The sequence below is a fragment of the Eretmochelys imbricata genome, chromosome 13 (genome assembly GCF_965152235.1).
Source record: "Eretmochelys imbricata isolate rEreImb1 chromosome 13, rEreImb1.hap1, whole genome shotgun sequence".
Taxonomy (NCBI): Eukaryota; Metazoa; Chordata; order Testudines; family Cheloniidae; genus Eretmochelys; species Eretmochelys imbricata.
The window spans coordinates 928,015-939,543 of NC_135584.1; the positions used below are offsets into that span (position 1 = coordinate 928,015).

At 62.6% G+C, this 11,529-nt stretch overlaps 1 protein-coding gene across 3 annotated transcripts; it reads left to right on the top strand.

Moving 5' to 3' along the window:
• Positions 1-1,104: 1,104 nt before the first annotated feature.
• LOC144273342 (uncharacterized) lies at positions 1,105-10,328 on the top strand. 3 transcript variants are annotated; one of them, XM_077831830.1, is made up of 8 exons: positions 1,105-1,244; positions 1,874-1,987; positions 6,288-6,389; positions 6,582-8,103; positions 8,681-8,763; positions 9,023-9,095; positions 9,318-9,410; positions 10,160-10,328. In XM_077831830.1, the coding sequence occupies exons 4-7, from the start codon at positions 7,804-7,806 to the stop codon at positions 9,369-9,371; spliced, it is 510 nt and encodes a 169-aa protein (XP_077687956.1). In that variant the 5' UTR covers positions 1,105-1,244; positions 1,874-1,987; positions 6,288-6,389; positions 6,582-7,803; the 3' UTR covers positions 9,372-9,410; positions 10,160-10,328. The 3 variants fall into 3 exon arrangements, with proteins under 3 accessions (XP_077687956.1, XP_077687955.1, XP_077687954.1); XM_077831829.1 differs by lacking the exon at positions 8,681-8,763 and having other exon boundaries at positions 6,582-7,398; positions 8,017-8,103; positions 9,784-10,328; XM_077831828.1 differs by lacking the exon at positions 8,681-8,763 and having other exon boundaries at positions 9,784-10,328.
• Positions 10,329-11,529: the final 1,201 nt, after the last annotated feature.

The window sequence follows — 11,529 nt, forward strand, 5'->3', positions numbered from 1 at the left end:
GCCCGGAGGACTCTGGGGCTGTTGCGGGGGTGACCCTGCCTGCCCGGGGGGGTGACCCTGCCTGTCTGGGGGGCTCTGGGGCTGCCTGGGGGGGTGACGCTGCCTGCCCGGGGGGCTGTGGGGCTGCCTTGGGGGGAACCCTGCCCACCCGTGGGGCTCAGTCCTGTGCTACCTGCATGTTCCCTTTGGTCCTGCTGGGCGCTGCGCAGGGGGCTGGTGTGATGCTGCTTAGCCCCCAGCTGTTAGCTCTGGCCCCCGAGCTGCATCTACACAGGGCGACAACCCCGCTGCTGGCCTGGGCTCCGGCTGCGGGACTGAAAATCGCTGTGCAGACACTCAGGCGCCCTGCGAGGTGGGAGGTTCCCAGAGCTCGGCTCCAGCCTGAGCCCAAATGTCTGCGATTTTTTCGCCCCGGAGCCCGAGTCAGGTGGCCTGGGCCAGCCCCAGCCATGCTGTGGGGCTTTTATCCCTGCGCGAAGGGACCCGGGTCTGCTTGTTCCATTGTTTGTGGCTGGCTGTTTCCTAAGCCTGTACTGAGGGCTGGTGACCAGGCACTTCCTCAGCCCGGAGCAGCGTGCCAGAGAGCCCGGCTCGATGGGGAGGGGATCTCTGCGCTGGCAGCTGGGGCAGGAAGGGGTCAGTCAATAGAAGGGAATTCTCCTCGGCATGATTGTGACGTTGTCCCGGGGGACTCACCGCCACAGGATGTTAGGGAGGCAGGGCTCCATGGGGCTGCTCCAGCTGCAGTAACGCTGGCTCTTGGGATGTTCTGGGGGACAGGAGTTTTCCAGCATTTTGTGCCTTGTTCTGGTGGGAAAGGGCCAGAACAGGGGAATCCAGCTGCTGCCAGGAGCAGCTGGAGGGGGCCCCACTGGGGAAGGGACTGTGGTTGGCCCCCAGTGGCATGAACGGCAGTCCCCGTTCCAAGGAGGTCTGAACAGCCCTTGTCCCCACAGCTCAGCCCCACGAGGCCTTCATGGATCTTGGGAACTAGCTAGCCCTGGTCCGGCAGGGCACCTCCTGAGCTAAGCCCAGGGCCCAGCGGTGGGAGGGCGCTGGGTGCACCAGGCCATGACTTGCTCTGATCTGACCCACAGGGCGAAGAGTACGTGGTGCTGAAGCGAGGCTCCCGGGAAGCGGCGCCTGGCCTGCTGGCCAGCATGGCCCTGTGGGAGGGCCGGCGGGCAGGGCCAGCTGAAGGGCCTGCAATGCCCCACATCCTGGTCACTGACGTCAGTGCTTCGGTGAGACGCAGGGAACCCTCGCCCACCCCCCAGGGCACTGCCATGGGCTTCCCCCTCCCTTGGCTCCCTGGCCCCTGCCCACCACAGCAGCCCCCACATCCCCTGCCCCGCGGGGGCTTGTGTGGCCCTGGGAGCTTGGGGAGGGCACGTAGGGCGCTGCCAGCAGCAGAGGTGGGAACGGCGCTCGGGCTGGGCACACGTGCTGGGCGGCTCCCCGAGGCCCCATGGTGAAGGGGGGCTGAGCGGTTTGGCCCCTGCTGTGCTACCATCCCTGGGGCCAGGCTGGGTTTGGGGCTTTCCCCTCAGGCAGCTGCTGGCTGGCTGCAGAGCACCTGGCCCATCCTGATGCACGAGGCCCTGAGCTCGGGTGCTGGGAGCCGGGGGCTCCTCTGTTCCAGGCTGGGCCCCTGTGTTTCCTTGGGGAAGGGGAAGGGGGAGATTTCTGGGCCGGGGGGAGGGGAAGAGGGAGAGCTCTGGGCCAGGGGGAGAGGAAAGGGGTCCCAGGGGGAGGGGAAGGGGGAGAGCTCTGGGCCAGGGCCCCAGCGTGGAGCCCCAGGGGCTCTGTTTCACTCAGGCCCCAGCCCCTGTGCTCCCTGCAGGCAGGTCATCCTGAATTCCTCCCTTGGCAGTCTCCTGGGGGGCAGAGCCCTGCAGCCTGGGGCAGCCCTGCGACAGCCCCCAACCCACAGCCTGAGCCAGAGCCCCCAAGAGTGGCAGAGGAGGATGCAGAGAGCGTCTCCAAGGTGAGGGGTGCCCGGCAAAGAAGCCAGTGGCAGCGGGAGGGGCGGAAGGAGCCCGGTCTGGGGCTCACACGCAGGCAGGGCCCCCCAGGGACGCACTGGATAGCAGGTCTCTAACTGCCAGGGGAGGGGTGTGCTGTGGGAGACACCCCCGGTGAATGGGCAGAGAATGGCGAGTGTTGGGGGGGACCGTGGTCTCGGGGGCATGGGCAGCAGGAGGTACAGCGGGGTTAGAGCCCCAGGGGTTTGGGGCCGCTGCAGACGGCGATCCCGAGCAGGAGTCTGGGGTCGCTGGCAGCTGCCAACACCCAATTTGTCCTGCTAGCAGGAAAGGGGAGTCTCGGAGCCAGACTCCCGAAGGACACGTGCTGGGTGCTCCACCAGGAGGCGGCGCTGAGGCCTCCCGGCGCTGCAGACGGGGTGTGGCTGGGGGTGATCTGGGCCGTGCTGCTGAGGGGCTGAATGGGGGCACTGGGGAAATGCAGGGGCTGGGCCGGGCCCCTGGCTGGGATTGTGTGTGCCCTGCAGGCCCCAGCAGCCCCATGGGCCAGCCGGGACCCGGCACCACTGCACATGGCAGTATTCCTGGCCCTGCTCCACGGAGCAGACAGACGTGGTGCGGGCTCCAGCTCCATCACCAGGGGCCCGACCCCAGGCCTGGCTCTGCTGGCCAAGCAGCCCGGCGGCTCTTGGGTCTCTGCCACACGGAACCCAGGTCAGTCCTGGGCTGCGGAGAGCCTGGCACCCAGCTGCAGGGCTGGCAGGCAGGACAGGGAGGTTCCCTGGAAGGTGGGGGAGGAGGTGGGGCTGGGGGACTCCCCCCAGCTGTGGTGTCCCTTGGTGCCGTCAGAATGGGCAGTGGGCACTGGCTGCAGCTGCATCACTCCCCCTGCCCCCATGTGTGGGGAGAGCGCCCCTTCCTGGCAGCCCCGTGTACCTCCCGCCCTCTCCCTCTGCTCTCCCGGCAGCCTGCGTCGGAGCAGGAGGCCTCCGAAGATGGAGGGAGCAGCCTGGGCTCCAGCCCTGTGGCGGTGAGTAGTAGGGAGGACAGGGTGTCGGACGCCCAGGACCGGTGCTATGCCCCCAGCCGTGGAACAGTCTCTAGGACAGGCCCCGTCAGTGTGCCAGGCCCCCCCGCTCCCTGGGGTCTCCCTCTTCCTGCACAGGGCAGGCCGTGCAGCTCCTTAGACAGGACCTGCAGGGCTCCAGCCCTCCTGCTTGGCACCGTCAGCTCCGCTCAGCCAGTCCCACTGAGCCAGCCCCTGGCAGAGCCTCGTGCGCCCTGCCGGGGTGACCGCACCTCGCCCAGCCTTTCATTGGCACTCACACGACGCTGGCACAACAGGCGGGTTTGCTCGTCCCTGGACACAGCCCAGGGAGGCCGTAGGGTGGCCCAGAGCGAGAAAGGTGGAAGCGCAGACGGTTCTGGTGGCCCCAAGCCCAGCCACGCTGCAGGGACCTCCATGTTCAGGCTCTGGATCTCTCGGAGCGGCTGGGTCCCTTCCCAGGCGAGAGCCCCGACTCCCTCCGGCAGCCGACGCTGAGCCCCTCCTCGCCTCATCCCCGGCCCGTGTTCTCGAGCTGGGGTCCGCCCAGCTTCCCTGCTGAGAAGTGGGAACCCATCTCCCTCTGGGCCGAGGGCCGCTGTGAGCCCCCCCGCCCTGTGGGGTCCCGGTGCTGCTGAGAGGTGGGAACTAGGGCTATCAATTAATCGCAGTTAACTCATGTGATTAACTCAAAAAAATTAATCGCGATTTATTGCACTGTTAAACAATAAAATACCAATTGAAATTTATTAAATATTTTGGATGTTTTTCTACATTTACAAATATATCGATTTCAATTACAACACAGAATACAAAGGGTACAGTGCTCACTTGATATTATTTTTGTTACAAATATTTGCACTGTAAAATGATAAAAGAAATAGTATTTTTCAATTCACCACATACAAGTACTGTAATGCAATCTCTTTGTCGTGAAAGTGCAATTTACAAATGTAGATTTTTTTGAGTTACATAACTGCACTCAAAAACAAAACAGTGTAAAACTTTAGAGTCTACAAGTCCACTCAGTCCTACTTCTTGTTCAGCCAATTGCTCAGAAAAACAAGTTTGTTTACATTTACGGAAGATAATGCTGCCCTCTTCTTATTTACAACGTCACCTGAAAGTGAGAACAGGCATTCGCATGGCACTTTTGTAGCTGGCATTGCAGGGTATTTATGTGCCAGATACGCTAAACATTCATATGCCCCTTCGTGCTTTGGCCACCATTCCAGGGGACATGCTTCCATGCTGATGATGTTCGTTAAAAAAGCAGTGTGTTAATTAAATTAGTGACTGAACTCCTTGGGGGAAAACTGTATGTCCCCTGTTCTGTTTTACCCGCATTCTGCCATATAGTTCGTGTTATAGCAGTCTCGGATGCTGACCCAGCACATATTGTTGTTTTAAGAACACTTTCACAGCAGATTTGACAAAACGCAAAGAAGGTACCAATGTGAGATTTCTAAAGATAGCTACAGCACTCGACCCAAGGTTTAAGAATCAGAAGTGCCTTCCAAAATCTGAGAGGGAAGAGGTGTGGAGCATGCTTTCAGAAGTCTTAAAAGAGCAACACTCCAATGCGGAAACTGCCGAACCCACACCACCAAAAAAGAAAATCAACCTTCTGCTGGTGGCATCTGACTCAGGTAATGAAAATGAACACGCGTCAGTCTGGACTGCTTTGGATTGTTATCGAGCAGAACCTGTCATCAGCATGGACGCATGTTCCCTAGAATGGTGGCTGAAGCATGAAGGGACATATGAATCTTTAACGCGTCTGGTACGTAAATATCTTACAACACTGGCTACAAAAGTGCCATGCGAATGCCTGTTCTCACCTTCTGTTGACGTAAACAAGAAGTGGGCAGCATTATCTCCTGCAAAGGGAAACAAACTTGTTTGTCCACTGAAGGCACCCGATGAAGTGAGCTGTAGCTCACGAAAGCTTATGCTCAAATAAATTTGTTAGTCTCTAAGGTGCCTTTCCTTTTTGCAGATACAGACTAACACAGCTGCTACTCTGAAACTTGTTTGTCTGAGTAATTGGCTGAAGTAGGTGTGATGAAATGGGACTGGTCTTAATGTTTCCTCCGAATAGTGTGGGGGTGCCTCAGTTTCCCCTAGGCAGTTCTTAAGTATCTAGGTGGTGGGGTAAGGGTGTATGATCATTGCAGAGCCCTAGAGGGCAGGTGTGTGCAGGGCTCTGGACACAGAGAATGGCCAACACCCTGTTTCCTGGCAACTGATGGCCTGGGCCCTTCCCCCCTGCAAGGTGAGAGCTAAAGGGTTGGAGAACAAAGGAATCCGGTGACCTCCTGGCCCGGGAAATGGACAAAGCCCAGAGGAGGAGGGGCTGGAGGGAGTTTCAGTTTGGGGCTGGCTGGGACATGGAGTGAAGGGCAGACGTGGTTGTCTGACTCACTGCCTCCCCCCAAAATGGACCCAGCTGAGGGGTCCTGTTCTCTGCACCTGCAAGCTCTGTTTTAGACCATGTTCCTGTCATCTAATAAACCTCTGTTTTACTGGCTGGCTGAGAGTCCCGTCTGACTGCGAAGTTGGGGGGCAGGACCCTCTGGCTTCCCCAGGAGCCTGCCTGGGCGGACTCACTGTGGGAAGCGCACGGAGGGGCAGAGGATGCTGAATGCTCTGAGGTCAGACCCAGGAAGGTGGAAGCCGGGTGAGCTGTGTGTCCTGAAGACAGGCTGCTCACAGAAAGGAGACTGCCCCGGAGTCCTGACTGGCTTCATGGGGAGCAGTTCCAGAGCATCGCCTAGGGACTCCGTGACAGTAGGACCGAGTGGACTTGTAAGCTCTAAAGTTTTACACTGTTTTATTTTTGAATGCAGTTATTTTTTGTACGTAATTCTACATTTATAAGTTCAACTTTCATGATAAAGAGTTTGCACTGCAGTACTTGTGTTAGGTGAATTGTAAAATACTATTTCTTTTGTTTTTTACAGTGCAAATATTTGAAATAAAAATAATAATATCAAGTGAGCCCTGTGCCCTTTCTATTCTGTGTTGTAATTGAAATTGATATATTTGAAAATGTAGAAAACATCCAAAAATGTTTAAATAAATGGTATTCTAGTATTCTTTAAGAGTGTGATTAATCACGATTAATTTTTTAAATGGCTTGACAGCCCGAGTGAGAACCCGTCTCCCTCTGGGCCGAGAGCCATTGTGAGGTCCCCCTCCGGCCCTGTCAGGCCCCGGTGCTGCTGTCTGTCGCTCACTGTGTCTCTCCCCCGCAGCTGGACCTGGTGGAGAAGGAGTGGCTGCAGGGGGCGGCCAGTGGCCACCTGCTCACCCTGAGTCACCTGCTCAAACAGGAGCCATCCCTAGCCACCAGGAAGGCAAGTGTGGCCCTCATGCCCGGCCTGATGTGCTCAGCTGGCTGGGGAAAGTGGGAGGGGCTCTGGGCCCAACCCGCTGCTCTTGGGCAGGGAGGGGGATGCTCTGTGTCCCAGAGAGGGGGGCTGCCCCAGCCCTAACCTGAGCTCAATCATTTTCTCTCTCTTTTTCTGGTTTCGCGGGACGTGCTGCAGGACTTCACCTCGGTGAGTACAGGGCCATGCCAGGCCCATGCTCCCTCCAGCCCTGAGCAGGTGGCTCAGGCTGGAGCTGGGGGTGGGTCGCGCAATGGTCCAATTCCTCTGCACTGCCTTGCAAATCCCAGAGGGGCCTGGGGCAAAGTCAAGCACTTGGGACCCCAAACTCCTGTGAAATCCCAGCCCCTCCTGCAGCTAATGAACCCACTGGCCTCACCTGTCCTCCACTGCCCGGCACCTGCCTGTCTCCTCCCCGCCCTCTTGCCCTCCCCCAGGCCTGTACCCCGCCCCCTCCATCTACAGGCTCTGATTTCCTGCTCTCTCTCTCTTCCCGGTCGCTGACCTGCTCTGGTTCCGGTGCGGCTCAGGGGGTAAGTTGGGGCAGGTGTGGGGCAGGTGGAACTGGCTGCTCCCGCAGAGGCTCTGGGGGGTGTTAGGTTTGCTGCAGGTTGGTTGACCCCTGGTCTCTGGCGGGAGCCCCAGTGCACAGCAGGGAGCCCAGGTAGTCTGGACGGGAGCTCAGCTGAGCCCCAGGGGTCACTAGCAGGGTAGTCCAGCCAACAGCCGGGCTATAGGGAAGAAGGGGCCCTGAAGAACAGCTCCTCCCAGGCCCCGGCAGGGTGTCCAAATCCAGATGTTTGGTGGTCGAGTTTCCTGCCCCAAGTGGAAGGTTTTGGCTGCCGTCCCCCACGTTGGGCCAGTGCCGCGCTGGCTCTGGGGGCCCCGTGCAATGCTTCTAACACGTCTGCTTCTCTGCCCGACCCTGCTGCCCGTCCCTGCTGGCGCTGCCATCCACCTCGCCCGGGAGCAGTTTGTAAGTATGACCCTTCTGGGACCCCAGGATCAGCCTCACCCCCTCCCTGCTGCATTCCCAGGCCGGGGCTCCCTGGCTCCTCCCCAGCGAGCTGAGCGCTGGCAGATGGGGTGCAGGGCAGGGGGGCCCAGCAGGGCACTAGGGCAGAGTGGGCAGATGGACTCAGCTCAGGGCTGGGAGTCAGGACTCCTGGGTTCTGTTTCTTGCTCTGATGCTGGCTCACTGTGGGGCCTTCGTGGTCAGCCCTTTCCCTGGGCCTCAGTTTCCCCATCTGACGGGCCTGACAATAGCCCCTCCCTCTCTGCACTCACCTAGGCCTGCCCCACTGTCACTGGTCTCTGCACAGGGGTTAGACATAGTGACTCCTGCCCGGGGCAGTGCCCCGTCAGCCCCACGGGAGGTGTCATGGAGCCGCTGGGGGAGAGGTGCTGGTGTCTGTGTCCTGCCCCCGTTCCCCGCTGGAGGTGCGATGCAGGTAGTGCCTCTTCCCGGGAGAGTGGGGCTGGGGGTGGAGCAGAGGTGGCTTTGCCTGAGCCCAGCATGGGGGGAGCCAGGCCCTGTCAGGGGATGGGTGAGGCTGGGTTGGGGGTTCTGAGCCGGCCCTGCCTCTCCCCGCAGACGGCGCTGCACTGGGCGGCCAAACACGGCAAGGAGGACATGGCCTCGCTGCTGGTGGCTGCAGGTGCTGATGTCAACATGCGAGCGGTGAGTCCCGGCAGACGAGGGGAGGCAGGCGGGCTCGGGGCCCTGTGCAGGGCTGGCACTGGAGGGGCTCCAGCCCCAGGCAGCAGGTCCCAGTAGGGGCTCTGCCAGCCCCAGCCCCTGGCCTCCCAGCATCCCTGAGTGGGGGCCAGAGGGTGGGGTCCCTGGCCTGGGAAGCCCTGGGGGGTGGAGGGGGCTGTGAGCAGCGAGGGAGGGGGGCAATCCATACATGCCTGGCCCTAATGGGTTCTCCTCTTCCCTCCCCATGCTGCTGGCCCTTTGCTCGGACCCAGCACGTGAGTACCTGCCTGCCGTGTGCCCAGCTGCTGGGCGGGTGGGAGGAGCCGAGGGCACGCGGGGCTGCCGGGGGCTTGCCAGGACACCATTGCTGGCGATGGCCCCAGAGGGCTGCAGCCTGAGCTCAGGTGGGATGGGCCATGTCGGGAGAGGGGTGGCGGCTGGGGCCCAGCTGCACTGGGAGCATGGCACTGCGTGTGCCGGGCGTGTAGGGTTACCTGGAAGGGGTCCTGGAGCTCTGTACTAAGCCTGTGCTCTCTTCTCCCCTCCCCCACCCACACAGGGCGTGAGTATGCAGGTGCCCGGGAAGGACAGACGGACAGACCTCGCAGCAGGCTCCTCAGGACAGATTAGGCAGTGGCTCTGGTGCCCAGGGGCGGGGTGATAGTTGGTGGAGCAGGACTGGATGCTGGGGGGGTCTCATTGGGAAGGATGGGGGCAGAGAGATCACTGGGGGGCTGTGCTGTGGAAGGGGGTGTTTCTGTAGGGTTGGGGGGCCTCTCTAAGGGGGTGATGTCCATGTCCCCTGGGTGGGAGATTGGCCCATTTCCTTCCTGCAGGGCTGGGCTGGGGGTCTGAAGCCACCGGTTCCTCGCGTCCTGATGCCTCCTGTGTCCCCCCCCAGGGCTACACCCCCCTGCACATTGCCGCACTGCATGGGCACCGCCAGGTCATGGACCTGCTCGTCCGGAGCTACGGTGAGCAGCACCCGCCCCAGGGACCTGCCCCCCCTGGCCTGGGGCCCTTCTGATGACACCACTGGCACAGGAAAGCACTGGGAAGGGGGTTGGGTGGGGCTGACGCCAAGGGCCCCACCCGCTGGGTGACCCCTGTGGGGGTGGGGGTCATGCCCCAGGGCGTGGAGCCCTCCTGGTGCATTCTCCATCGCCAGGCCGGAGCTGAGCTGTGTGTCCCGGCAGGTGCCAAGCAGAACGTGCGGGATTACAGCGGGCACCTGGCCAGGCACTACCTGAGAGCAGACAAGCCCCTGGACAGAGCTGCCACGATGCCCCGTGAGAAATGCCCCTTGTCTGTCTGTCTGTCCACCCTTCGGGGGCCCCGTCTCCCTGTGGGGCCCCCTGCCCCAGCTCCAGGGGTCGGGCGCCTCCCTCGCAGCCTCTCCAGAAGGCGGGTCCATGGTGGGGTGTGGGGCCACAAGCACGTGTGCATGGGGGAGAGCACACAAGCCAGGGCCTGGCTGCCTGCGGGGAGGGGCCGTGTAAGGGCTGGGCACTCCCTGCCACCCTGTGCACCCGCTGAGCTGCAGCTGTGCCCCCAGGGCCGGGGGGGGGCTGCCGGGGGCGGGGGGGGCTGGGGGTTGTAGGCCCTGCTGGGAGGGGGCTGCGTCTCCTGCCCTGACACTGCCCTGCCCTCTCTCTCCCCCAGAGCTGCCAGAAGTGCACGGCAGGAACAGGGCTCTGGCCTGCCTGCTCTTGCCCAAGGGCAGCAGCCGGGCCCGGAAGCGCTGGGGCTCTGCCGAGGACCTGATGGAGGAGGAGGAGTGGGGGCAGGCGCAGCACCTCACCGTGCCAGACTCGTACCGCACCGTGCGCAAGTTCTCCCGCTAGTGGGGCCGGCTGCCGGCCCCTGCCAGCCCCGGCCCCAGTCCCACCCGCTGCCGGGGGGCTCAGGCTGCCCCGGGTGCTCGGGGTCTGGGGAAGGGCAGTGGATGGGCCCTGCTAGCGACTGCCCGGCCGGAGCAGGGCCAAGAGGCGCCGTGTTTCCCAAAGTTCATACTAACACAGCTCCTCCCCCTATCCAGGCCTGACCTGCAGCCGCTGCTGTCCTGCCCTGGCGACTCCCATGTCCGTGGCGCTGACCATCGCCCTCCGTGGTGGGGCTCGCTCGGTTACAGCCCGGCTGCACCTCGCCCCTGCCGCACTCTGCTTTTTTCTAATGGATCCTGACACTGAAATAAAACACTGCGTGCAGCTGTGGGTCTGGGTCTGCCTGAGCCCCGGCCAGGTGTGGGGGCAGAGTCCAGTCCTCGGGGTCGGGGGCACCCTCCCGCCAGGGACTGAGTGAACGGCGGGGCTGAGGACCAGAGCCCCTGGGGGCAGGGCGGGGTGGCACCAGGGTGAGAGGCTGACGTACACCCGCCCATGCTCGCCCTGCTGCTGGGGTCTCCCCGGCACCGCGGAGCAGCTGCTGCTGTTTGGAATCTGTCCCCCTGCTGCCGGCCCTGCCCGCCGGGGCTCGCCTGCCCCTCCGCAGGCAGCGAGGGTGCAGATCGCAGTGGTTCTGCCCAGGGCTCAGTAATGGACCCTTCAGCCGGGGCCACTCCAGCCACCCACAGCTGGGCTCAGTGCACCCCGGTAGCACGGGGCACCGCCCTGAGGACCCCAGAGCTGTGGCTGCAGCTGGGGTGAGGGGCCAGGCAGCAAGGTGGGTTCTCTCCCCTGCCCGTGCAGCAGGCCTGGCTCCAGCCCCTGCTCTGAGGCGCTGCCCCCGCCCCACGCTGGGCAGGGCCCAGGGGTTTCCTTGGACGCGGCGCCCAGGCAGTGGCGGGGGCCTGCCACACTATAGGCCTCAGGCAGCCCAGTTCCCTTCACCGCAGGCCCCACTGGAGCACTGGTGCCAGACCAACGGCTCCTCCCGTCTCGCCCCAGCCGTGGGCTAAGGCGTGTGCCACCCCCGGCCTGCCCCCGCCAGCTGCACCGCTGCTGCCCTCCGGTCATGGGCCCCCGCGTGTGGGCATGAGGCTGAGCCCATCTCCCCTCCAGCCCAGTGGGGGCTAGCCCGGGGGGCTTGGGGATGTCGTGCCCCATGTGTCGTTGCAGCAGGCCCCTAACTGTGCCAGCCAGGCACTGTTGCCCTACGCACGGGCCTCCTCCGGCCTGGCTCCACGGGTCACTCCCGGGACGGCTGGCATGGGAGCGTGGTGGTGGCATGACCGTGGCGTGGTGGCATGACCGTGGCATGTTCGGCACACAGGGACCCAGCCGGGCTGGGGGATTTACCGCCCAGACAATCTGTGTGGGCGCTTTAATGTGAGCTGGCACCAGGCTGCTCGTCCTTGCTAAGCAGCTGTCAATCACCCTGCTGGCCCCACACGCCCCCCCCCCAGTCCCCTATAAAGCTCTGGGCTCTGGGCTCCCTCCCACTGGTCCTAGCAGCATGGCAGTTGCACAG